General features: G+C 40.7%; 1 protein-coding gene across 2 annotated transcripts in view; it reads left to right on the top strand.

The window, feature by feature from the left end:
- Window positions 1-1,029: 1,029 nt before the first annotated feature.
- HSD17B3 (hydroxysteroid 17-beta dehydrogenase 3) overlaps window positions 1,030-27,735 on the top strand; it is a 28,751-nt gene continuing 2,045 nt past the window's right edge. The window contains exons 1-10 of one of the 2 annotated variants that reach the window (XM_006129378.5): window positions 1,031-1,486; window positions 5,607-5,653; window positions 13,580-13,655; window positions 16,764-16,871; window positions 17,889-17,956; window positions 19,833-19,868; window positions 21,983-22,017; window positions 22,964-23,045; window positions 26,969-27,034; window positions 27,288-27,437. In XM_006129378.5, coding sequence (XP_006129440.2) covers window positions 1,333-1,486; window positions 5,607-5,653; window positions 13,580-13,655; window positions 16,764-16,871; window positions 17,889-17,956; window positions 19,833-19,868; window positions 21,983-22,017; window positions 22,964-23,045; window positions 26,969-27,034; window positions 27,288-27,437 — 822 coding nt within the window. In that variant the 5' untranslated portion in view covers window positions 1,031-1,332. Of the gene's footprint in view, window positions 1,487-5,606; window positions 5,654-13,579; window positions 13,656-16,763; window positions 16,872-17,888; window positions 17,957-19,832; window positions 19,869-21,982; window positions 22,018-22,963; window positions 23,046-26,968; window positions 27,035-27,287; window positions 27,438-27,735 lie in introns of both variants that reach the window. The other variant, XM_025187894.3, reaches the window with a different exon arrangement.

Raw genomic sequence — 27,735 nt, 5'->3', positions numbered from 1 at the left:
ATCGGTAACATTCATTTGCGTATTCATTAATCAAATGATGAATATTCAAATAAGTTGTTTCTGGTCCTCCCAAAGCCCCAGGTGCCAGCTTTAACAAAGCTTTTGATATGGTCACCCACAATATTCTTGCCAGCAAGTTAAGGAATATGGATTGGATAAATGGACTGTAAGACAGACAGAAAGCTGGTTAGACCAGGGTTTCCCAAACTTTTTACTTTAGTTGGAACCCTTTTTTTAGTACTGTTTTTTGCAGCCCAAAAATATAAACACATAAAAAACAAACTGAGAAAATACCAGACATATAACATGTCTGATATTGTCTCATTAGGTACGTTTTATTATTACTAGATGTATCAGTTTGTAGTTTCAAACTGCCTGGTAGATGTGCTCAGGCTGCATGAATGTGTCTACCAGCCAGACAGTTTGCAACTACTCGAGGAGGCGGGGGGGGGGGGGCACAATAGAATCCCTGTGCCGGACTCACTCATGCTTTGTGGGGGGGAAGGGGAGCAGCGCCCCAAGATCTGCATATGGCCGGGTCAGTCCTGCTCCCCACCGGCCGATTAGCTCCCCCTGCTGCACCTCCAGCCAGCCTCACTTCCCCCAACCCCCTCCCAGACAACCAGTTCTCCCCCACTTCTCCTCCCAATCTTCCTTGGCCAGCCATGCTTCCGGCGGCTGCTTCTCCCCTCTCTTCCCCCCCCATCTTCCCCGGCCAGCTCCCTGCCCCTGACCTCACGCCCCCCGGCAGCCCTGCTTCCGCCAGCCCCCCAAGTTCTCCCGGACATTCCCGATACCCCAGTCAAGCTCTGCTTCCAGTGGCCGCTTCTCCCCTACTCCTCCTCCCAATCTCCTGGCCAGCCCCCTGCCCAGCTCTGCTTCCATCGGCTGCCACTCCCCCAATCTCCCTGGCCCTCCCCGATTCCCCCATCCAGTGCTGCTTCCGATGGCCGGCTCTACCCTCCTCCTCTCCCCCCAGCCCCCAACCTCCGCTAGCTACACCTCTACCGGGAGCCGGAAGATCCAGCTGCAGACTCTGCCCAGGCCGGCCAAGGTCTTGGGGGACCCAGCACCACACAGGAACTCCACTGAGGCCTGGCATTTTTTTCCTGCGGCCCAGTACTGGGCCGTGGCCCATAGTTTGGGAAACGCTGCTTTAATCTAAACCATTGGCATTCAGTATGTGTGTTTCTGGGCGGGATCACATGAGCCAGTGCAGTTGATTAGACTATACACTTCTCTGCCAATGTTCAGAGAATACCAGTGCTCCAGGAGACAGTTAAGGGGAAGATAGTGTCAGTATTTCATACAAGCTCACTGCATCTGTTCGCCATGGGAGAGTTCCAACAGCAGCTGTTCACTCTTATGGGGGGTCTAATTTTTCTGTTTACTCTGGTGAAATGTGTTAGATTTTTGAAGTATTTATTCCCACAAGCATGGAATGCTTTGCCTCCGACTTTCTTTCGCTCAATGGGAGAATGGGCAGGTAACAGAAGTTTCCTCACATTTTTATTGCTGTAATTGAGTGGTGAATTTCTGTGGTACTAATTATAAGTGGTTCTTTCACCTACCCCATTTTAGAACTAAACTTGTAACTTTTGCGGGGGGGAGCGGACGTTGGTCTTTCCCAGTGATTTTAGTTATAAAATTCCTGAAACTTCCTTACACTTGGGAATACAGGGAAATAATCAGAATTATTATAAAATATATGTTTTTAAAAATTCACTCTATAAATGTATTTTAAACTCCTCCTACATCCTTTCCCATACTGCAAACACCCCAGTTCTAACACCTTTTCCTCCTTCTGAAGTGCTTTAATTTTAATACCATTGCCTAAGTCCTTAATTTCCTGATTTAGCATTTATGAAGCAAATAATTTACCATTAACAGCTGTCGCTATCGTTGGAAGCTGTTTGTGTACATTCATGGTATCTTGATTCCAATGTAATTTGTCTGAAGTATCAATAATATCATTGACATACACCTTGAGAGTAGACTTGGCTGCTCCATTTTAAAGGTACCCTCAAAAGAAGACTATTACTGTTTACAAATAAAAACATTTTCTTTATATTGAATGGTGAGGGGTTTCTGGGGCTTCTTAAATGATTAGCAATAATAGCTGAGTTGAGAAGTTATTACAGTTTTTCTGAATTACAAGTGTCTCAGATGAGTCACGTAATAGCAAGGCACCATCATCAGCATCAAATGCTAATTTAATGTAATCTCCCCAATTGACTCCCATTAAAGTAAACAAGACCAGGATCTTGTGACTGCAATGACATTTCACTATACATGTTGCAATTTGTTATGGATGTGTGGCAACTAAAGTAACCTTTGAGCCTTATACTGAAGTGGAACTCTGGTGTTTGGGGGGGGGGAGGTAGAAAGGGAGGGACAGATACAAGTCTAGCACTGGCTGTCTGTGGAAGGTGGATTTCATTAAGTGGAAGTTCTCTGTTTGAATGCCTGATCCCATTTAAATCAATGGGCTCAGTGAAGGTTGGTAGGTTTATTTAGACAGATCTTTGCATCTCACAAAGCAGGTTAGTTTAAAGACACTAATTAAAATTGCCAGATCCAGATCAGTTAACTCTGCTTTGCCCCCTCAGACCACTGCTTTTTAATTATTGTTCTACTGGGAAATGTAACCAAGTACTGCTTGTTTTGCTGAAGGCTTCCTGACTCCATATGCAATAGGAGAATAATGTGTGTATTCAAACCTTGGCATTCAAAAGTCTCTTGTAATTCAGACTACTCAAATACGTATTTTCCAGAGGCTCACAAAACAAAATCCTTTAATGCGCACACTGCACATTTCATTCCTTTTATTATGAAGACTTTGTGGGGCTACCTCAGAATTATTCGGTTCGCACTATATGGTCAGTTTGTTCATATGGCACCCAACGCATTCTAGTTGCTGGGCCTCTGCCCCAAAGATATTTCAAGCCAAATCAAGAAGTGTTGTGAGGTGTGAAGACAAAATTGAAGAGACTGGGTAGGGGAGTGAAGCGGTAAGGGTTACACAGACATGGGGGCATATTTGCTTTGGCTGCGGTCTATGTGTCGCTTTGGGATCATAGCATCTGTAAGTATTGTTCTCTAAAACAATTAAGATATGTTGTATTTTAAGGTTTGGTGGGGTAGAAGAAGTGATTTGATGGGACTGGAGTAGTGGGGAAGGATTTGCCAAACAAAGGAGCCTGAAGGAGAGAGAGAAGGAAAGAGAGGCAAAAAGAGAGAGATCCAAGGGGGACAGAGAGACCAGATGAGGACTGGGAAGATGGATGGAAAAGACCATGGTGCTCAGTGGTGAGGTCCACTAGCAGAGTGCAGGAGGAGTGGTCCATTACAATAGCTTCTCACTGGGTCATGGAGAGTAATGGGAACTGGCAGGCCTGGATTCACTCCTTGCATCCTCTACTGCTGGCTGGAGACTAGAGCAGCCACATTTGCTACTGTGATTTACAGGCCATCTTGACGGGGTATGTTTACACTGCAGTGAATAACCCACAGCTGGCCTGGGTCAGTTAACTCAGGAGCCTGGGTTCTGAGCCCAAACTGCTGCAGTGCAATTTTATTGTCCCACAGCCTGGTCCATCTAAGTTGCTCCAACAAGCTGAGGATGTTTTATTGCAGTGCAAACTTATCCATGGGTTGGTCTTGCCATGGAGAGTGGGGAAGAGACAAAGAGTTTGACATATTACTCAGTCGCATCTGTGTCCAGGGAAAGAGAAGTGGAGACTGGCAGGACCAGATTCACCCTTTGGGTTTTGCATCTAGTTGGGACGAGAAGACTATGTGAGCTGTGTCATTTTTATAGGTCACTTGAAAACTCCATGAAGTATCCATGATAGGTGCTTAAACATGGGATAACTCTGGAATTTCCAAGAGATCCATCTCCCATGACTTTCATAGAATCATAGAATAATAGGACTGGAAGGGACCTCAAGAGGTCATCGAGTCCAGCCCCCCGCCCTCAAGGCAGGACCAAGCTCCACCTACACCATCCCTGACAGATGTCTATCTAACCTGTTCTTAAATATCTCCAGAGAGGGAGATTCCACCACCTCCCTTGGCAATTTATTCCAATATTTGACCACCCTGACAGTTAGGAATTTTTTCCTAATGTCCAATCTAAACCTCCCCTGCTGCACTTTAAGCCCATTACTCCTTGTCCTGTCCTCAGAAACCAAGAGGAACACATTTTCTCCTTCCTCCTTGTGACACCCTTTTAGATATTTGAAAACCGCTATCATGTCCCCCCTTAATCTTCTTTTTTCCAAACTAAACAAGCCCAGTTCATGAAGCCTGGCTTCATAGGTCATGTTCTCTAGACCTTTAATCATTCTCGTCGCTCTTCTCTGTACCCTTTCCAATTTCTCCACATCTTTCTTGGAATGTGGCGCCCAGAACTGAACACAGTACTCCAGCTGAGGCCTAACTAGTGCAGAGTAGAGCGGCAGAATGACTTCACGAGTTTTGCTTACAACACACCTGTTGATACAACCTAGAATCATATTTGCTTTTTTTGCAACAGCATCACACTGTTGACTCATATTCAACTTGTGGTCCACTATGACCCCTAGATCCCTTTCTGCCATGCTCCTTCCTAGACAGTCGCTTCCCATCTTGTATGTATGGAACTGATTGTTCCTTCCTAAGTGGAGCACTTTGCATTTCTCTTTATTAAACCTCATCCTGTTTACCTCTGACCATTTCTCTAACTTGCTAAGGTCATTTTGAATTATGTCCCTATCCTCCAAAGAAGTCGCAACCCCACCCAGTTTGGTATCATCTGCAATAAGTTTGGTATCATCTTTCAATAAGGTTGTGCTCCTAGCTGCCCCTTTGTGCCACTGAAAAATCTCTTCTTGAGAGATTAGAACATTTTGGTCAACTTCTTTTGCAGAAATGAATCGAGTCTTTTAGTTTTGTTTGGTGTCCTATCTTTAACTGCTCACAATGTCGATACTTTAGAAAAAATGCAAAGTCGGCATAACTGACAATTATGCCACAGCATGCCAACACAATACATTTCTTCCTAAGCACAGACATTTGGTAATTGGTTTGTTTATCCATCTATAATGGGGCTAATACTGATCTATTAGGCTCAGGGAGGGGGGAAGGTGGGTGGGAGGGGGAGGAGAGGGGGAGAAAGAGAGAGAGAGAGCGAGAATCATGAGTTTTTGTGGGCACAACCCACTTCTTCAGATGAGTGAAGCAAGTGTACCTAATAGGGTTGCTATAAGGATTAATAAGTCAATGTTATTAAAATACTTTGAAAATGTAAAGAACTAAATAAGGTGATAGTTATACTTAGTGAAAAAGATCCCAATGCCAATAAATGACTTATTTAGAATGAAATACCATTTGTACAGATTATTGTTCTGCTTACACTTAAAGGGGAATTATAAAACATAATTTCTGTACATTGCATTTTATCCGGGATTAGTGGAACCTTGGAAAAAACTAAGAGACTAATGTTTACACTTTTAGCCCTTCCCTTTAAGCGCTGGACATTAGTGTTTAGGAAATTCTAAAGCATGAAAATTGAATAATGAAAAGACAAAAGGTGAAAGGTTATACATTTATTTTTCTCCCTGCAGTGATCACAGGAGCAGGAGATGGAATTGGAAAAGCATATTCCTTTGAGGTAAGAAAATCACTTATAAAATCAAAGTGGAAATATTAATGAATTGGAAACTTTTTCTCATCTAATATTCTCTGGAACTTTTAGTTAACTAAAAGTTTACTAGAGTTAAGAGCTAACATTATACATGCTTAAGAACCTGATCTTTCTTCCATTTATGTACATAATTTATGTTATCATTTAGTGAATTGGATATGACATTCACTTTCAAAATTAGAAGAATTACATGAAATATCCTCAACTGCTTCCATAGTGCCAATAAACTCACAGAGAGTAATGACTTATCCTAAGGATTTCATGCATTCTGTAATAATTATATAGTATAAACTTTAAAGAGACACTATAATCTAAAAGTACATCTACACAGCTGGGCTAAAGCCGAAATAAGATACGCAATTGAGCTATTTCAATTGTGTAGCTTAAGTCAAAATAGCTTATTTTGGCTTTTGGTGCTGTCTACACAGCAGGAAGTCCGAGAAAGAGCACTCTACCTCCAACTTCCCTGAGGGTATGTCTACACTGCATTCCTCTTTCAAGAGGGGAATGCAAATGCAGCCAAGCAAAATTGCAAATAAAACGTGGATTTGAATTTCCTGTGCTTCATTTGCATAATTGTGTCCGGCTGCTTTTTTGAACTACCCGATTTCAAAAAAATAAATGCTGTCTAGTTTAAATAAATGGTTATTTAGAAAGAAAACCCTTTTTTCGAAATTACCCTTAAACCTCATTTTATAAGGAGTAAAGGTAATTTCGAAAGAAGGGTTTTCTTTCAAAATAACCGTGTCTAGACGGTTTTTCTTTTTTTGAAATAGGGTATTTCAAAATAGCGCCTGGATGCAATTATGCAAATGAAGCACGGGAAATTCAAATCCACGCTTCATTTGCAATTTTGCTTGGCTGCATTTGCATTCCTCTCTCAAAAGAGGAATGCAGTGTAGACATTCCCTCACTCCTAGTAAAATGAGGGTTAGGGGTAAGAAGTCCTCCAGCTTGACTTTATTTTGTCATTACGTTGAAATAACTGCTTGCAGTGTAGATATGGACTACTTTATTTCAGAATAATGTCAGCTATTCCAAAATAACACTGCTGTGTACACGTACCCTAAAGGGCTAAGTTTAGGACTAGAAAAGCCATTGATCTGCATTCCATTTTCAACTGACCTGCTGCTTGGTTTTGAGCAAGTCACTAATGCCAAATATTTCAAACTTAGGTGTTCAACTTTAAACACACTAATTTGAAAGTTTCAGATGGTAGCCGAGTTAGTCTGGACAGGATAAACTTAAAAAACAACAAATAGTCTGGTAGCACTTTATAGACTAACAAAACATGTAGATGGTATCATGAGCTTTCATGGGAACAGCCCACTTCTTCAGATGACCGGAGTATCTGAAGAAGTGGGTTGTGCTCACAAAAGCTCACGATACCATCTACATGTTTTGTTAGTCTATAAAGTGCTACCAGACCATTTGATATTTTTTAAGTTTAATTTGAAAGTGTTAGCCTTAATCTGTATGCCTAGATTTTCTCAGTTTTAAGACTGGGATAATAATATCTACCTAACTCCCAGAGATGAGTATTTAATATCATTGCCAACTCTAACAATTTTATAAGTTCCATGCTGTTTACTTAGGCTATCTCTACACTACAGAGTTTATACGGAAAAATGGCCGTTTTTCCGCAAAAACTTGTGGAGCATCCACACCTCAAGTGCATTTTTGCACAAGTAAATTGAAAGATCAGAGAGGTTTTTGCGCAATTGGAAATCCTCATTCTACAAGGGAGAACCCCTTTTTGCGCAAGAGCTCTTGTGCAAAAAGGCATGTGTGGACGGGAAAGAGGGGGTTTTTGTGCAAGAAGAGGGAAGAGGAAAAAGCACAAGTGTCCTGGTGGCCATTCTGTCCATATCAATCACTGCTTCCTTGCAAGAGAGCTTCCAGGCAGACTAGATGCCTGCTTGCAAAAAATGCATCACTTTTTCGATGTGCTTTTGCAATGTGGATGCTCTCTTGTGCAAGAAGTTTTTTCAGACGATATCTTCCGAAAAAAGCTTCTTGCACAAGAAGTCTACAGTGTAGACATAGCTTTACAGTCCCTGCTCCTGGTAACAAGTGATTATAGAAGAAAGTCAGTTTTAATTTAAAAAAGATTTCCAGACCTCATGATTGTAAAGAAAAAGCTTGAAAATGTTATCTGACTTACATATATATCTTGGTTTCTGTTATTTCTTTTTTTTCCACTCTAGCACATCTGATGAAGTGGGTTTTATCCATGAAAGCTCATGATACTATATAAATTTTTTTTTAGTTTGTAGGATGTCACAGGACTACTCGATGTTTTGAACATTTAGGCTGCATCTAGACTGGCAAGATTTTGCGCAAAAGCAGATGCTTTTGCGCAAAATCTTGCTGCCTGTCTACACTGGCCGTGAGTATTTGTGCAAGAACACTGACTTTGTACTGTACAAAATCAGTGGTTCTTGCGCAAATACTCCAATGCTCCCACTCAGGGATAAGCCCTCTTGCGCAAGAGGGCCAGTGTAGACAGCCAAGTTAATTTCTTGCGCAAGAAAGCCCAATGGCTAAAATGGCCATCGGAGCTTTCTTGTGCAAGAGAGTGTCCACACTGGCATGGATGCTTTTGAGCAAAAGATGTCTTTTGCATTAAAGCATCCGTACTGGTATAGATGCTCTCTTGTGCAAATACTTTTAACAGAAATTTTTTTCTGTTAAAATTATTGCGCAAAATCATGCCAGTCTAGACACAGCCTTAGGCTATGTCTAGACTGCAAGCCTCTTTCGAAAAAGAGCGTCTAGACTGCAAGCAGTACTTTTGAAAAAGCAAGCCGCTTTTTCGAAAGAAAGCAGCGAGTGAGTCTGGATGCTCTCTTTCTAAAAAGCCCTGTTGGCATTCAAGAATGCCTTTTTTCGAAAGAGCACTTTAAAAAAAAGGCGTTCTTCCTCGTGAAATGAGGTTTACCGCCGTCGAAAGAAAAGCCACGTTCTTTCGATTTAATTTCGAAAGAACGTGGCTGCAGTCTAGACACAGGTGATGTTTTTTCGAAAAAAGGCTACTTTTTTCGAAAAAACCCCTGAGTCTGGACACAGCCTAAGTGTTGTTAGTATTGTATTTTGTTAGAACATAAAAAGCATAAAACAACACTGCCTCGTACTTATAGTTTAATATTCATTGTTTGTTTGTTTATTATTGTGTCCAAAGCAGCCTCCATGATCCATGAATCAGACCCTTCCCATGCAGAAGACTGGGTCAGTTTCATTATCTGCAGCATTCCTCCTTCCCTTCTCCTTGGTCCAGTTCTCAGTGAATGGCCAGGTTGTGGGGAATGGATCAGCAGGGGAAGAACGTGCAAAATAGGAGAAATTAGCATGCATGCCCATCTACGTCTTCAAATCCACATTTATGAGTGCAATTACCTATGTGTGGAACTTGGAACAGTGCATACAAATGAGTGTTTGGATGATGTTTAACTAATTTGTTGTTACAAATGCTGTGTTGCCCACACAAATGTGGGTTTTGTCTGCATACAAAGGTGCAACTGCAAACGTTAGGTGTCAGTGCACAGTGGCTGCTTTGTGGTACTTGAGCAATGCAAAGCAACTGAAAACGCAGCTTAACAACACATTTTATGTTTGCTTTGTGACACTGGAAAGGTGCAAAAAAACTCGAGTTGCTTTTGGAAAAATCTGGCTGTTACTGACCAGTTATTGTACGGAACATCTGTTAATTATTTTGGCTTTTGAGTATGAGTATGAGGCAGATTCTGCCATTGTTATTAATGATGAGTAGACCCTTACTCGACAAGTAGCCTCATTGACTTCAACTCAGCTCAGCTAAAGTACAGGGCAGGTGCCAGGGTTAGGCTTCTGTGGGCTCATTGCTCATCATCTTTACTTGGCTGGCACAGGATTTTCTGAGGCTATCAGTATTTCCAATGTCTTGGGCTGATGTTCAGAGACAGGTCTCTGTGACAATGCTGGCTGAGTTCTTCAAGCTGCTAGTCTCATATCAAGGCAGAGAAGTCCTAAAAGGTTTCTTATTTCTCACTTGCTGGCTGATTTCACAGATCAGATATTTGGGAGGTTTCTGGTTCTGGATGTTTAGTGCCTGGGGCTGATCTCAAGGCACAGTCTTCTTCTGTGAGAATTGCTGGCTCAGCAGCCACAGCTTGCTTGGGTGATGGCCAATCTGAGACCTCTGTGAAATTACTACACCACACTTTTAGCATGTCATGGCACTGGCCTTTGGTTGTTTACAGGTTGACATTTCTATCTTCCTGACATGATGCCAAGGGACAGACTTCTGTGAGTATTAGTGGCTTAGCACCTCTTCTTTTCTCAGCTAATATGAAGACTGGTATGTATGTACAGCTTATGGCTTAGCATTTCTAAATACCCTTAACTTGCTGTAGTGAAGTGAAAGCACAGATCTCTGGGAGGTTGCTGGCTCAGCTGAATTGGGCAATTTTTGACAACAACTTTCTTTGTTTATTAAGAGCTTTGTATCTTTAAACATTTAAGGCCGGCTTGCTTAAATCAGGGTTTCACTAGATGATTTTTGAGAGCAAGGAATGTACTGTAATATGATATAGGCTTTGGTATTTAGGAAAATCTTTGGATGAATTGTTAACATTTAGAATGTTATTTACAGTATGGTGATCACTGTGGCCTGAGTTACCCAATTTCAGTTGATTCACTATCTTGCACTGTTGCAAGAATCTCCCATTAAATCCTTCTGCAGACTCAAATATTTCAGTCTTGTTGTAGCAATAGTGCCAGAGGTAGCATTTTAAGCAGATTGGCAGAATCTGTTTCTCCTTTTGGTGAGCTTCATCTTTGCAGTCCCACTCTCCCTTCCTACTTCTTCTGGGCCAAGTCATTGTTGAGAGGTTTGAGTCAAACAGGTCTCACAGGTTTGAACTTCAAGAGACAAAAAGAAAAAGAAAAAGTTTGGGGTGCCAGCCCTGCCAAAAATCCCACTGTACAGACCTTAGAGGAAAAATAAATCTCAGATTTTACAAACCTCTAGAAATCTAGAACAACATATATATACATCATAGTCCCATATGATAAGTTCCTATGATCTGTCTGAATATTACCCGTTTGTGTGCTTAACTGCAGTAATAGTATGCACAAATATGTCCCAAAATCTGTGTAGTAGTTTTGCATGTGGCTCAAGCTATTTCAAAACTTGGCTCATTCTGGAAGCTACCAAAATGCAGTAGAAGGCATAGTGTGTTGCTGTGGGTTTTTTTTTACTGGTTTGATGTGTGTGAAAGCCTTTTGTTAGAGATAATGCAGATAGGGTTTCCAGGTGTCTGGTTTTCACCCGGACAGTTCGGTATTTTGGCCTTCTGTCTGGTAAAAAAACTCAGAATATCGGACATGTATTTTCCTCTGTTTTCCTTGGATGGAAGGCCAGTGATGTCTGCAAGGGTGGGGGGCAGTGAGCAGCACGGTAATTTAAAGGCGCAATGGCCTTTTTTTTCTCTCAAAAAGATTGCCGGCAGCATCTGTGAGAGCAGTGGGAGTGAGGAGCTTGGTACTTTAAAGGCACAGCAACCTTTTTTTTTTTTTTGCTTAACGACTTTGGTCTCCCCCTTTATGTTTCTCAACAGAATTTTTTTTCCCGTGTTGGGTTTTTTTTTTTTTTTTGGAGGGGAAGTGTTTGGTATTTTTTTGTTAAACCATCTGGCAACCCTAAATGCAGAGTAGGCTACAATGTTTGCTTAAGCCTCAGTTCTGCATGAGCCTTCATCTAACCTATTTTTCAACTTGCTTACACTTGTCACTGTTGGAAATAGTAATGATGAACTTGCCTTTTGGAGATCCCAGAAGTTCATGAGCATTTAAATCCTTTACCACTGGGAGTCAGGATTTCCTAATACAAACAGCTTTATGTTGCTGGGAGCTGGTGCTTGCTCTCACATGTGGTGGGAAATTCTGTTCTGTTCTCTGCATCATAGGCCTTGTCTGTTGTAGGAAAATGCATTATCTTAGAAGGTGCTTTAAATAAGATGTTTTTACTAACAGAATGTTAAATGTGATGTTGCCCTTAAAAATGAATTTTCAGTATCAACAAAGTCACAGTATAAAAACCCACAGAGTGCTATTTTCCAACTCTCTATTTTGCATTTAAGAATGGCTATAATCTAATCACATTTCCATTTAGCTGGCTATAGAGAAGCTAATGTGATGCCTATGCTTCCATCATGATCCCTGTTTATGAGGGTTTTACTACCTGGCCATAAACATTTATACTTGGCTGAAATTTGGCATGTGAGGTCTTAGCAATGAAAATCATTATCGTTTACTTTTTGCAGCAAACTACGAATAAAGGTCTGTGAAATGTATTTATTAAAGCAGAAACTCAGCAAAATAGCTCAGTTTTTGATTATATTTATGTTGCCAGCATGGATCTGAATACTTAAAACCCCCATCTAAACGGTCCCAAAATTACAACTTGGAATGAGTGACCATGGAAACAGCGATCATGTCTCCGCTGCTTTCCGAATGGATTGGAAACAGCTTGAGTCAAGCTTACTGTGGACAAAGGGAAATTTGCCAGTACGTAGACAATTAGAGTTCTCTTCCTGAGTACTTCAAATGCAGCCCTTCAAATGAGCTTTCAAAATGCCACAGTGTCTAAGTGTTTGCATGTCTCTTTGTAGCACCGGACAATTATGTAAGAGTCTCCAAAAGCTCAGAACTGTGAGAATGGTCTTTGTGCTGAAAATGCAAATGGTTGTTTCCAATGCATTTAGTGGACAATCTCCTCCTCATACTCTCGATGTAGCGAATTCTTAAACAAAGGTCCTTATTTCTTAACATTCTTTTCATTGTTTCAGGGAAGCTCAATGGGACAAACTGTTTCCCTCAAATAGATTTAGGGGGGAAAGCATTGCAGGGAGTCAGTTACAGAAATGAATGCCTTTTCAGTGTGTGGGCTTCGTCAGCTAGTTTCTTACTTGGTACTTTCAGATGAAGTTGGCCTTATCTTTCTGCATGTTCATTCAATTCTGCCTTTCCCTGGGTAGCTCTCTAGCTTCAGCTGAATTCTCTTTCTTGATCATGCACCTTAGCTCTAGTGCAACTTCAGCTTGATAAAAATGTACATGGTCTTTCAATCTGTACACAGAGGTCTAACTGAGAGTGGAAATGTTTATGTTCATAATGTGTGTGTATATACACAGAGAGAGAGAAGTTAGATACAAAAATAAAATATTCTTGCTGGAAGATTGTAACCTAACACTACTTTATTTGTTAGACTTCAGAATTATAACACACAAGACCCTCAAAATAGAGAGCGACAAAGCAGGCTGCTCCGTAACAAAGAGAGATACAACTCACCCACCTTACTCAAGGCTGGCTGGCTGGCTGCCAGCAAACTGACTGTTGCTAGGTCTCGAATTACCAAAGAAGCCATTAATTAAGGGGAGAATATGACTATTTGTTTTGTGTTATTTTCACATTACCTCACCTACTTATAAAGAGACTGACATTAAAAAGTGTTTGCATCTACAAACCTAAATTCTTACCTACGTTTTTAAGGAAATGCTATTGTGTGCATAAAAACTCTTGCTTGTTTATTTACTTTACTTAAGAATGTTCTTGTTTAAGCTTTGCAGGCATGGTATATATGTTATATAATATAAATTCTAACCAAAATCCAAAATATATAATCCTTTAAAAACTTGTCCCAAAGTTAGGATACCTCCCACTATGCCCCTTTTCTCAGGGGGGGAAAAATACATTGAAAAAAGATGAATTATTATAGAATGACCTGGAGATCAACCAATTCAGGTTCTGGTGAATTAATGAACAATTCATTTCTACAGCAAAAAAAGTCACTTAATGTTTCCACCACTGGAATGCCATTGTTTTTAATAATAATGTTAAATACATCTTTTGTAGCTGGCAAAACGTGGACTAAATATTGTTATGATAAGCAGAACACTTGAAAAACTGCAGAAAGTAGCCACTGAAATTGGTAAGTGTTTAAATCTGAAGATAACTTTAAGATAACTCTCAGACAGTGTGGTCTAATAGAGCATTGGATTACGCAGACCTTGGATTCTGTCCCCAAATGTTTGCAGAATGTGAAATTCCTACAACTCAAATGAGTATAATCCCAACAGTGTGAACGTGTATTGATTAATTTTTGAACAGTCACATAAATGTGTGGCAGGGCATTGAACCCAGCTCTTCTTATTCCCACTCGTGTATTTTAATCACTGGAGAACATGTATGAATTGAGAAGGATTACTCCTCTGACACATTCAGCCCCACGAGTTACAGATGTGCCATGGCAGTTCCCAGAATTGGATTTCTACATGGGCAGAAACCCAGAACTAAAACACTGTGTATCTCAAGGGTTGGAATATAGAGTAAAATTGCCACCTTTTTAGACAGGAAAACCTTTAAAAAATCAAGATAAGATTTGAGAAAAAAGGAGATTGGGTTTGTGGAGTGCAGACCAGTAGAGTCATGGTCTCTATTAGGCTACTACAGGTTGAACCTCAAAAATCTGGGACTCTTTGGTCTGGAAACATCCAGATATTCCTGGACCAGAGAGTTCCAGCTGTCCAGGTTCAGAAGCACAGCCTAGGCGGGCTGATGAGTGAGGAGTGCAGCCCCAAACAGGCTGTTGTGGTGGGGGCACAGCTCCAGTGGGCCAGAGGCAGCAGGGCTGGAAGCCAGGAGTGCAACCCCAGCCACAGCTGGTGCAGTGGGGAAGGGGCACAGCCCCAGCCAGCATTGACATGGGGGGAGGGAGGAGGGGAGCAGGAGGAAAGGGGGCTAGAAGGCAGGAAACACAGTACCAGTCGGGAGCAGAGCCTACAGCCAGGTAGAGAGCCTTGATGTTCCCTGGTCCAACAAACTAAATTGTTTGGGACCACCTAGGTCCCTAGGATGCTGGACTAGGGAGGTCCCACCTATAATGTAATACATTTTGGCTGTGTCTACATTGGCATCCCTTTCCGGAAAAGGGATGCTAATGAGACACTTCGGAATTGCAAATCCACGGGGGATTTAAATATCCCCCGCAGCATTTGCATTTACATGGCTGCCACTTTTTTCCGGCTCGGGGTTTTTGCCGGAGAAAAGCGACAGTGTAGATGCGATTTTCTGGAAAATAAGCCCTTTTCCGGAAGATCCCTTATTCCCATTTGAAAGGAATAGGAATAAGGCCCAGTTCCCAGCCAATGGCGGCACCCCTATGGCCACTTCTGAACTGGCTGGACATGCCAGCTGGTTCCCAAGAGCTGCGCAGAACCTTCCAGGGAGCCTGTCTTCCCTGCTGTGGCCAGCCAGCCTTTTAGGGGATCCTTCAGCAGTGCTGACTAGAATTACCAGGGTCCCTTTTTGAAACACCAAGCATCCGGCAAACATAATGCCACAGTGGAAAGCAGGCTGCGTCCATGCTGTGGTGTGCAGCTGTTTGTGGCTGTGGAGGAGGGGAGCCACCGAGGCAGCAGAGAAAGGCTTCAAGCAGGTTCATGCCACCAGAGACTTTCACTACAGTGAGGAAAGGTGCTGCTGCCACTAGACTCATTCCCCATAGATTTAGGACTAGATTCAGCAATTAGTTCAGGCTCCTTTGTGCTCCTCAAATGCGGGGACTCATCTGGCTGTAGCTGATGGAGCTGGCTCCTGCACTAGCCATTTTCACCCCAGAGCATACTGGGGAGCAGGGAGGGAGCTCTGCTCAATTCCATAACAATGAGTCTCATGCCAGGGTTAGTACAGACCCAGAGAATCAGAGAGCTATAACTGGCATCCTAACAGCTTCCCAGCTGTCTTGCCCCAAGCAGAGCTCAGGTGTACAGAAGAAGCAAACTCTTGCCGAATATGAAGATATGCCGATAACTGAAGTGGAATTAGAAAGCTTGCAATTTCTGGGAAAATTAGGGTCTCCCTGTCCTCCCATCCCCTCCCAGAGGCCAAGTTTTTGCCCCATATAAGAATCAAATAGGAAAGTTAAATACAAAGGCCAATTCCATATTGCTCTAGAGTCAGTTTCCATTTCACTCCTAGACTTTCTAGAGTCTACATGCATCTGAAATGGTCTCTGAATTTCCATAGTTGACAAATGTGTGTGTTCAAGAAAGGGAGGAGGAGAAAAACCTTTAAACTGGACCTAGATTCACCGAGCAAACCTTTCAACAAACGTGGTTCAAAGTTCAGATGCTCACAAAACCCCTTAAAAAAGGGTTAGTCATAAATATTTCTCTGTTGAGCCCCCTTGTTAGCAGAGTTATCATTTGAACTCCCTCACAGAGAATTTCAGCTTTCATTTTTTAAATCAGTCAGCCACTCTTCTATGTAAAGATAGCATTGAAAATGTAAATTGGACATAAACCAAATGACTCAAGAGACAGCATTCTGCAGCTGGGTGCCACTTCCAAAGCAGATGGAGTAGATGAGGGGAGGGGTAGAGAGTATAGATACTCCTTTTTAAAATAAGTCAAAGTTGAGGTGTATCCCAAAGAGTTGCCTCAATAATTCACCCCATTCAATCCTTAGGCTGGTCCATTTTACAATGGTGTGATTATGAATAATAAAAATAGGCTGTATTTCAAATGGAGGCAACAAACTATTGTTTGACAACCTGCCCCCAACATGCAAAGCCCAGTTGTGCCTGTTGAAATTTTCATTTTACAAAGAAGCAACCTTTTAAAATAATTGTATACATTTTACATCAATCTGTCAGCATGTTCCATAAACGTTTCAATTCAATGTTTCAATAAACTGCAAATCTTCTCTTACAAGCTCTAAAATAATTGAAGAAAATCTTAGAAGTTTTGCATGATTTATACTATTTCCAGTTGGGGGGCTAAATTTTGTCCTGATATTTGGACAGAGCTCTCTCAGATTTCGGGGCAGAAACTGACTTTTCCCTTAAAAATGTGTTACAGAAAATGTCTTTTGCTTCTATTTTAATTACTCTTAAAAAGCAAGGGATTTGAAACAACTGCATACAGTACAGAATGTAATACAAATGGGTGAACCAGGTTCTTTGTCACATTCCTCTTATTACTGTTCTCTCTTTTTATGTGGGTCTATATATATTACATACTTTGTGTATTAATTACAGAACAAGCCACAGGTAGAAATGTGAAGATCATACAAGCTGATTTTACAAAAGATTACATATATGAGAATATTAAAAAAAGTCTTCAAGACTTAGAAATTGGCGTTTTGGGTAAGTTAATTTGACCCATTTATTTAAGAATATTTTGATAAATGTATTCATATTTATATAATATATTAAGCAATTGCTTCTTACTATGCAGCTACAAACTGGAATCACTTGTTTTAGAACACAATGTATATGACACAAACTAACAAGTTGGTTTTAACATGGAAATGTTAAAACCAAGTGTTTTACTTACTTAATAAGCTTGCTTTGATTGTTTATTATACAAGTGGTAGAGAGATGATCAAGGCATTCTGTGGGTTCCCTATTTCTCCAATAGGGTACAGTAGTTAATTTACCTCTAAACCAATCTACCACCTACTGAGCAGTATCTATCCACTTTATGTGATGACTGCCTGTTTAGTTTCAATGGATTCATTTTCAGAGTTTATTTTACAGCTGTGTGGAATTTTAGCCTGGAACCTGAAAGCCACTAGAAATGAACTTTTGGTTAAAGCTTACTGGAATGATATGGATTGGAAAAAAGTATTTTAAATAGCCTTTTAATGAATAAAAAAAATCCAGTAATAGCCTGGTTTTGCTTCTATTGAAGTCAGTATTGATTGGTGATAGAAATGTAGCCGTGTTAGTCTGGGGTAGTTGAAGCAAAATGCAGGACAATGTAGCACTTTAAAGACTAACAAGATGGTTTATTAGATGATGAGCTTTCGTGGGCCAGACCCACTTCCTCAGATCAAATAGTGGAAGAAAGTAGTCACAACCATATATACCAAAGGATACAATTTAAAAAAATGAACAAATATGAAAAGGACAAATCACATTGCAGAACAGAAGGAGGATGCGGGGGGGTGGGAAGGGGGAGGAAGGAAGGTAAGTGTCTGTGAATTGCTGATATTAAAGGTAGTATTGATTGCTTCAGGGAGAACAAGAGAGGACACTAATCTAGATTTTCTCTTCACATACAACTTAAAAGCTAGTTAAGGATAAATCTTTTGTTTAACCAGGTAAACTGTACATCTTATCCAAATATAATTTTTCTTGTTCTGTTTCCTTTCTGATTAGTTAACAATGTTGGAATGCTTCATAATCCTCTTCCATGCCGTTTCCTTAATGCAGCAGAGACAGATGAGGTAGGATTTGCAATGTAACAATTAGGGCCAGAGGTTCCATTTAATAAGGAGCAGATCCTGAGTCCATTGAGGTTGGTGAAAGCTGCACTGATTAATTTAGTGAGGGAACTGAGCCCCAACTGAACATACTTAAGGTTTATGGCCTTTCAGAAGGGTCTGAGGGTATGTCTACATTGCCACCCTAATTTGAACTAGGGTGGCTAATGTAGTCATTCAAACTTGCAAATAAAGCCTGGGATTTAAATATCCCAGGCTTCATTTGCATGTTTCTGGGCACCACTATTTTTAAATGCCCTGTAGATCGAACTACCTGCCCGCGGCTACACATGGCACAGGCTAGGTAGTTTGAAATTAAAGCTCCTAATTCGAACTACTGTTACTCCTTCTGCAATGAGGAGTGATGGTAGTTCAAATTAGGAGCTTTAATTCGAACTACCTAGTCCGTGCTGCATGTAGCCGCGGGCAGGTAGTTCAAACTACCGGGCATTTAAAAATGGTGGCACCCAGGAACATGCAAATGAAGCCTGGGATATTTAAATCCCGGGCTTCATTTGCAAGTTCGAATGACAACATTAGCCACCCTAGTTCGAACTAGGGTGGCTAATGTAAACATACGCTGAGAAGGAAAAGGGATGTTAGAATAAAGCAATATTGCCTGAAGGGCAACCTAGTTCCTTAGGTTTAATAACCAACCGGTAGGATTTACTGGCCTACAGTGTAACGAAGGATGAGTAACCTCTGGGACCATGATTTATTATATGTTTGTATAACATCTACTGCATTGCTGCCCAATATATATACATTAAAATTTCCCTGCTTTGAAACCATTGTTTGTCTAAATGGAAATTGAAAAACAAAACATATGAGCCCAAATTTACTTTGTCAGAGAACAGAGGCACTTGGTATGTGCAGGGTATTTTTAGAGAATTAATGACCTAGCTGACTGGTTAAACCTAAATCTGTTGAATCTCTTTTCACCTTATTCTTTTATTATGCTATACAAGCAGTGTAAAATAAGTATCTGTCTAACTCTTTTCTCTACTCTCCAAAATATCCAGTTTATGCTAAAGAAAGCTACCAATAGATCACTAAGGATAAGTCTACAATGTCAAATTAAGATCCGTAACTTCACCTACATTAATTGTGTAGCTGAAGTCAAAGTAGCTTAAGTCGCCTTTTGGCACTGTCCACACTGCAGGAAGTTGAAGAAAGAACACTCTTCCTTCGACTTCCCTTACTCCCTGTGAAAGCAGGGTTACCAGCATAAACCAAAGTGCCCCTCTCACTTTGAATTATCTGTCTTCACTAGATCCACTAATTTGAATCCTGGAAGATCGACAGAGGCAGTTTCAATCTTCTCAATAATATAGACATACCCTGAGAGTCACATTTTTAAAGTGTTTCAACCTGACAGCTGTAATTTTGTTCTGTGACTTGATTTGATTGCAAAAATGCATTTTAATTTAATTTAATTTAATTTATGTATGTATTCATTTATTGCCCAGCATCCAAGTTTTTGAATACACAAAGACTAGGTTTCTAAAACTGACACTGAACAAATCATAAGAATGTACAGCTGCCAGCTTTGAAGGCCACATTTAAAATATGAGTGAAGCAGTTCATATGCATTTGTGCATCTTGTGAACTTAGTGCAGTTAGCGAGATTGCGTGACAAACTGGATGATTGTGCAGGAAAATAGATATTTGCATATGCAGTCATGGTAAATGTGCATGCATTTTTGCAGCCTCCTTTTGAATTACTTTACCCTGAATGTTCCATTAGAAAACTTTGCAAAAAAAAAAAAAAAAAAAAAAAGCTTAGATTTTGATGCCTCAAAATGTGTCTACATTTGCATTATTTTCTCATGTCTGACAGAACCTCATCAACTGCAACATTATTTCTATTACCAAGGTATGTATAATACACAGTGTGTAAAGAAATACATGCATTTCTACCAGAGAAAAACAAAACTCATTGTCACTGTCTGAAACAATATTTCCTTGCATTTTGGCTGGCTTCTTTGTTGCTCCTAATGGAAGCATTAATTTAGGAGACTACATGTTGAATGTTTTGATTAGAGCTGGTCAGAAAGTTCTCAACATTTTTGTGTGTGTGTTCTAAATATGGGGGAAGGAGGGTTTGGCTTTGCCATAAAGTTTTGCAAAAATGTATCAGTTTTGACAAACCTTTGACAGGAAAGCTTCTTGTCCATGCTGGCGTGAGAGAGAGATTGAAAACCTGATCTTTTTGTTTCGAAAATGGCTGAGTCATGATTCCACCTTCTGCAAAACATTCATTGCAGACTGACCAATCCTACTGAGAACACTCAAAACTCAAAAGTTGTTTCATAACAAAATGTTCTCTGGATAGCTCTGATCTTGATTAGTTATTTCCCTTTCAAATGCAGTTAGCATTTCATCACCTCCTGTTTTAGATGATGAAACAGCTCTGCTGTTTGGGACAACATGTTAACCTGAACTACAACTAAATGCTTCTTAGTTCATCTCAACCTTAGCTGATATCTTTATAAACATGATATGAGAGGCCTTTGTTGACAGACTCTCCCGTTTAGTTGCTATGAGTTCCCTTACCATATCTAACATATCTACCTTCTCCAATGTGGCTGTTTGATCACACCATTTATTAAGTGTGTTTGACTAAAACTCTCACTCTCCTCTGAGAATTGCTTTGACTCTTATCAAAGAATATCTTCTTGAAAGGTGTCTGAAGTTTAAATTAGAGCATCTCCAAAAAACATTCTTAGATAGGGGTAAAAGGCTAAATTCAAGTTTGTAGAAGTGGGACTGTCTGTCATTGCAAGCTTTCAGGGGGCTATTGCAACTCACTTCCCAGCTAACTGTCAGGTGGGTCTCATTCTGGTATTCTTGCCATAGAACTTTGCTGATGAATGGGTTCCACGATGGGTTGCATGCATACCTTATTATGGCATCTGCTACCCTGCTATGGCATCTGCATAGAAAAAAGGGAAAAAAGGATGCAAAACGATTGTTTGGCATTGTTTTCAAGGTGGATGGGGGGGTGGGAAGTGATGAGTGCATTATGGGATGCTGATGACATGTACTCAGAACCACCTGCTGCACTGCTTGGTCCCATCGAGGACTAGGAGCACAGTCCAGAATGCAAAGGGGCAGCAGGAACTGTGGGCTAGCTACCCACAGTGCATCACTGTCAAAGCTGACAGTATCCATCCTACTGGGGACGAACTCTTGCACACAGTGGGAACATGCACCTTTGACTTTACAAAATCAGGGGCTAAAAAAAATTGACCTTATCTCTCAGTGTAGACAATGCCTTTGTGAGTTATCTATCAAGCCTCTTGTCCTTAAAAGTGAGGAGTCTCACTGAGTTCAAAGGGATTCAAAGTCCATGCAGAAAGTTAAGTGTGTGTATAAGTGCTTCACTAAATAGATATGTGCTCAAGTCTACCCCTAAGTGCTTTGCTAAAACAGGGTAGAATGATAGATGGGGGAGGCTGAATAATTAAGCTCCAATCTGGAAGTTTATGCTTTAGTCTTTGAGATGCCACAGGACACCTTGCTGTTTTAACCTGAATCTTTGAAATTCAAAATGAACTGAAAGCTTTCATGTTGAGGCTTGAAAGAGTTGAAAAGACAAGGGAAAGCATTATGTGTTTTTGCCCCTCTGTCCCTGGTTGAGACCAGAAGTGGAAACACTGAAATGCTATGAAACAGATTCAGATATTTGGTCCAATACTGCAGACTCATGAAATTTAGGTAGCTGGGAGAAGCTTTGCATAAGCAGGAAAATGTTTGTTACATTTCCAACTGACCTTTGGAAACTTTTGACAGCAGTTGAACTCGGTGTGTCCTGTGCCAGTAAAATTTCCCCCAAATTTCAAGTATTTTTAAGCTACCTGCTCCAATCCCCCTCCCCCCACTTTCAGAATTTAATATTAGCACATTTTCTTCGTTTCAAACAAACAAACAAAAAGAGCAAAGCACAGGGAGAAGGGATGTAACTCATAGCTCATTTTTTTCTTGTAGATGACACAGATAATTTTGAAACAAATGAAGACAAGGTAAAACTCCATTTTTCCCCCCTTAAGCTTTTTGGGGATTCTAATTCTAGCAAATACTTACTAGCTCCAATTAGTTCTGCAAAACTACTCAGGTTCCTGGTGTGTCAACGCTCTGTAGAATTTACAGTGCTTCGGTGTGAACAAATAGCAGGAATTGTATATAGGGCAGGTCAGAAGATGTAATATACTGGGGCAAGCTTACAAAAATATATTCTTGTATAGCACATGTAAACCTGCCTATTATGAGTCTAATTAGGCATGCCTTTGTGAACATTAATATTTTCTAAAAGTTTCTATGGCGTTTAGAATAATAGTATTTAAAGTATTAGAGATAAATTACAATAACTGGATTTACTAAGAGCAACTTAATTCAACTCCATGAGTAAAGGTTTCTTTTTCTTATCTGTTTCAAAGGAACTTATATTTAAGAAATTTTTTAAACAGATGGAATTTCAGTTAAAAATTTTTAAAAGAAAAGCGAGGAGAAAAATTTATTTAGGACACAATAAACTTTTGTTCCAGCAACAAGACAAACTTTTACCTTTTACTGGTTTTCTCTTTGGTTATTATGAAAATAGCTGAAAGATGCTTTTTACTGTATATAAGGAAAATGAAGGAACAAATTAAGGAAATGGGAAATGGAATGGTTTGGAAAAGGAACAGTTATGTAAATGAATTATTTTCTCTGAATTTTTCAAGTACCTGACAATATTCATGTTCAGATATATAACAGCTTAACCAAAACTCCCCATAGTTCTAGCTGCACTGTTCACTTAAATTATACTTGTAAATTTTTTTATTTGATTGTTAGCTAATTAAGCTCTAAAGAGTCTTTGATAATTAAGCCTATTTTGTTTGCATAATAGAAGAGTTCTGCCTTCTAAAGGACAAGACTGCAGTTTAAATTAATGTAAATTAATTAAAATGATTTTAATTTCAATTTCAGACAAAAAGGACTTATTCTGAATATTTCTTCTGGTTTTGGCGCCTTTCCTTATCCATTATATACTATGTACTCGGCTTCAAAAGTAAGCATTTCATATTACTTTGGAAATCAGTTTTGCTGAAATGTTCACTCAAAACACAGTAAGTGCATCTCTATGGCCATATCCTCAGCTGGTGTAAATCTGTATAACTCCACTGAAATCAATAGAAGCAACATATTAGAATCTGACACATGATGTTGACTTTTTCAGATACAATTAAACATAATCACAGCATCCCTGCAAACTCAGGCAGAAAAAGGGGAGTGGTGATTTCTGTAGAGAGAGGCTGACTGGTTTACTCAAAACTGAAAACGTACAAAATGTGACAGATTTTGTTTGCAGGGGATAGGGTGACATTTTGTATAGTGGAAGGATGGACATAGTTTGCCTAAGTTCATATTGCTTGTGTTTCATAGGCTTCACATTGAGTTAAAAGCTCCCAAAATGTAAACGTCATATTGATGGGATTCACTTTGATGATTTCCATAAAATGCTGATGTCTCAACTCTTTTGAGTTGACATTTCACCCAAGCGCTCTCAAAACCCAGACAAAAAATACACATGCATTCAGCCCAAGCTTCAGGTAGTTTGAAACCTAAGTTTTTTGGTGAGTTTTTTGTTGCCTGAGTTTCCAATGGCTGTACTCAAAAGTGAAATAAAATTTAAAAAAATCTAAATTGAAGAAAAAACCTGTGGGCAGCACTATCTAAAAATTTCTGCTAGCCTACTGGCATATCTCAGTTTTAGGTTCTTATTATGAAAACAGGGGACATATATCTGAGAACCTTTCACTCTAACATATTTAGGGTACGTCTAGACTACATGCCTCTGTCGCCAGAGGCATGTAGATTAGGCTACCAGACATAGTAAAATGAAGCGGCGATTTAAATAATCACCGCTTCATTTAAATTTACATGGCTGCCGCACTGAGCCGACAAACAGCTAATCAGCTGTATCATATAAGGCAGTAGATAATCAGCTCCAAGCTGGCCCACATTTTGGCACCCGAGGCGGGGAGCTCAAATGATGCCCTCATGCCACCTTTTCTCCAGCTTGCTTGTTATGTCTCTTGTGCCCTCCTTCCTCCAGCACAGCACTCCACCATCTCTGTGCATCTAGAGCAGAAAGAATACATTTGCACCAGCAGCAGACACAATTTTCTACACTCTGGGTCCCAGTGGCACCTCCCCCCCCCGCTCTCCCCCCCCTCCGCAGTCTTGCACCTGAGGCGGCCACCTCAATTCACCTCATGGTAAGGCTATCCCCGATCAGCCCTCAGATTTCCAGATGAGAGATGGACCTAACAGGAACAATATTGAACTAGGGGTACATTGGGATCGAGATCCACCTGTGGATATGAATTTTGCAATTTGGGTACATGAACGTAATATATGGATTTGAATCCAGAGCCACATTTCCAGGCTTTGGTGCTCTATGCTGCCGTTTTTGAATTTGGCTCTTATCAGTGTTACAAGATAAAGAGCATTGCAATAGGTGATAGGAAATGGAGAGAAACGAAAAGACAAACACTCACCTGTTTTTAATTTCCAAGTTTTGTCTCCTCCATCTCTTTTCTTGTTTTTCAAAGGGTCCATCTACCAGGCTTTAGCTGAGAATCGCAACTGGAGCCTGGAATGGCACATGCAGCTGCCTAGCTTTTTGGAGATTTTTATATTTTAGACCAAGTGAATGTCAATTCTATTTAGGGATTAAATTAACATCATGGGCCAAAAAACAAAAAAACCCAAAACCAACCAAAACAAAAACAAAACAAAAAAAACACAAAACAAAACACCATAGAAATGATCTATCTTCTACCACTGTATAATTTTAAAAGGGACTTTTCCATTGAGGTGTAAAGTGTCAATTGCCCACTACATAATGGCTAAAAAGCACTAGCATGCTTCTCTTTAACTTTGGTGAATGTCAGTGTTGCCAAGTCACAGGGTATTTGGTACTTTTTCATACCCCAGATCCTGAAGTCATGTGATTGTGTGAGACTCTTAGCCTTAATTTAAAAAAAAAAAAGTGTATTTCTAGCCCTTCTGGTGTGAAGAGAAGCCTGGAAACATGAACACTAAAGGATCAAGCAACAGAAAGTATCTCTCTTATTATTTAAAAAAAATCTAATTATTTGTAATCCAGGCTCACCATGTTATGGGGCTTGCCTAAGTCACTTATTTTGAGTGCTTGGCAAGAGGTTTGAACAGAGGCAATACAACTAAGTTCACATTCCAGCCCTGATTCTGATTTCACTCCACAGTAAATTGGGACTAACACCAGTGGAATCAGTGGTTACTATAAAAATAAGTGTAGGTGCATTGTGCTAGGGACTGCTCTAACCAACCCTTTGTAGTGCCTCTTTGAGATTCATTCTAGGGAATTAGCTCCGCTATCTGGTCTGATGCCCCTTCCTCAGTCTTCCTCACTCATTCCATAGCCTCTCATGTTCCTGGAGCTGCAGTACTTTCCCTTTCATAGGTTAGCTTAGGGCACCAGAACAGGGGGTAGAGAAGGACAGATGCCCTCGGACCCATCTCTTTGAAATGTGGGAGATCTAGGGTCTTCTGCTTTTTACCTGTTGTGAGGGTGAGCAACAGGGGAGAGAGGAGTGAATGTGAGGGTGCAGCGTCAGGAGGAAGAGGAAGAGGTGGCACAAGGATGGGGGCCACAGCCCAGCCACAGGAGGCCTCCTCCACTTCTAGGGAGCTTCTGCCACCCAAATCACATTAATGTTCCCCCTTATCCAGGGCATTACAAGCTTTTTGAGGCAAATTGTCCCAGACAGGCTGCTCCCCATGGCTTGGTCTGTGTGACTTCCCCAGGGGCTGGTAAGGGAACCTAGGCAATACCCTCTCTACACTGGGTTCCAGCCCAGGTCCTCTCAATTAGTAGTTCCAGATTGTTTACCTTTCCAGCCTTTATTGCTCCTTCCCTGAATTATTTCCTACACTGTCCTTGCAGCTTCTTGCCCTTGTACTAGGAAATGCAACTGCAGGTTATCTGCCAACTTTCCCGCTTTATAGATCCTGCCCAGCTCCTCCTTCCCGCAGGACGTATCTGCAGTTAGGGCCTACCGCTCCCTAGGTTTTCTCCCGATGTAGCCTCTAGGCAATTCGCCTAAGTTTACCCCAACAGGCCTTGTGCAAGATGGATGTCTCATCATGTGTCACAAGAATCTCTTATATTCCAGCAATGGTGCAACCGCACTTATTCTAGCAGCTAGTGTAAAGACAGCTCAGGCTTTTTTTACATCGCTGTGTCCTCACCATTGTATTTTCATAACCTACGATATGCTTTTGAGTCCCATGTACACTAGTGCTTGTTTCATGTCTGACTTGTGCTGGAATATGGGCACACATTTTTCTGAGTAGAAGAGCCCTGTGGGATCAGACTTAGGCCCTCCTTTTCTTCATGAGATACGGCAGGTGGGTGCACTAAATAACTCATTGCTACATTTTGCACACACATTTGTGCCCTAATCTGTATGATACCGGGGTCACTTTGGTAAGTGGTTGCTGCGTATGTGTGTCCATAAGAATGGCCATACTGGATCAAACCAAAGGTCCATCTAGCCCAGTATCCTGTCTGCCTACACTGGCCAATACTAGGTACCTCCAGAGGGAATGAACAGAACAGGGAATCATCAAGCAATCCAACCACTGTCACCCATTCCCAGCTGCTGATAAACAAAGTCTAGGGACACCATTTCTACCCATCCTGGCTAATAGCCATTGATGTACCTATTCTCCATGAATTTATCTAGCTTTTCTTTGAACCCAGTTAAAATCCTGGCCTTCACAACATCCTCGGGCAAGGAGTTCCACAGGTCGACTGTGCATTGTGTGAAGAAGTACTGCCTTCTGTTTGTTTTAAACCTTGCTACCTATTAAACATGCCTGTATGTACACAAAAAGTAATTTCAATTCCTGATTACTAAGTTTATTCAAATTTTGTTACCCTAGGCTTTTGTAAACACATTTTCCAAAGCACTTCAAGCAGAATATAAGGCAAAGGGGATCATCATACAGGTGATGTAGTATCTTATCTGCCTTTATTTTCATGCATATTTGAAGTCCCGTCGCAGTGTCCCATACCATGAAATGCAGGGAATCCTGATAAAATTTCCTCCTCCTTTTTGCTGTTGTGAAAGAAGTGCTTCTGCTCCTTAGTCCTCCTCAGAGGCAGCTGCCATTTCACAGCTGCTGCATGTCTACCTTCTATGTGTTAAGGATCCTTCTAAGTAAAAGGCACTAATTGTGTCTCTAATCATCTTTTATTCAGGTGGTGGCTCCTTATGCTGTTTCTACTCCAATGACAATGTACCAAAACCCCAGTCTCCTAGTAAAGACTGCAGAAGAGGTTGTTACAGCATCACTGAATTATGCTACTGTTGGAGGACAGACATCTGGTTGTTTAGCCCATGAGATCATGGTAATTACATTTAATTATTAGAGGCCTCCCAGGGACTGATCCAAAGCTCATTGAAATCAACTGGAGTCTTCCCATTTGGGCTTTTGATCAGGCCTAATGCTGATTGTGAAATGTTGATGCTTATGTATTGCACCAATTAACCATAGTGGGGGTTGAGTATGTGCTAGCATAAGTACTTACATACAGCAGCTGTTAATTCCCAACATTATTTAGTACAAGCCCTGAGAAGAATAGATTCTGTCAGTTGGAAACAGGAAAAAAAATCCCACTTCCCAAGAGAGAGACTGACTGTAGTAGT

This window comes from Pelodiscus sinensis, chromosome 6, assembly GCF_052426305.1.
Source record: "Pelodiscus sinensis isolate ZL-2025 chromosome 6, ASM5242630v1, whole genome shotgun sequence".
Lineage (NCBI taxonomy): Eukaryota > Metazoa > Chordata > Testudines > Trionychidae > Pelodiscus > Pelodiscus sinensis.
Note: the sequence above shows the minus strand (reverse complement) of the source record. Positions and strands in the feature narration are given on the sequence as shown.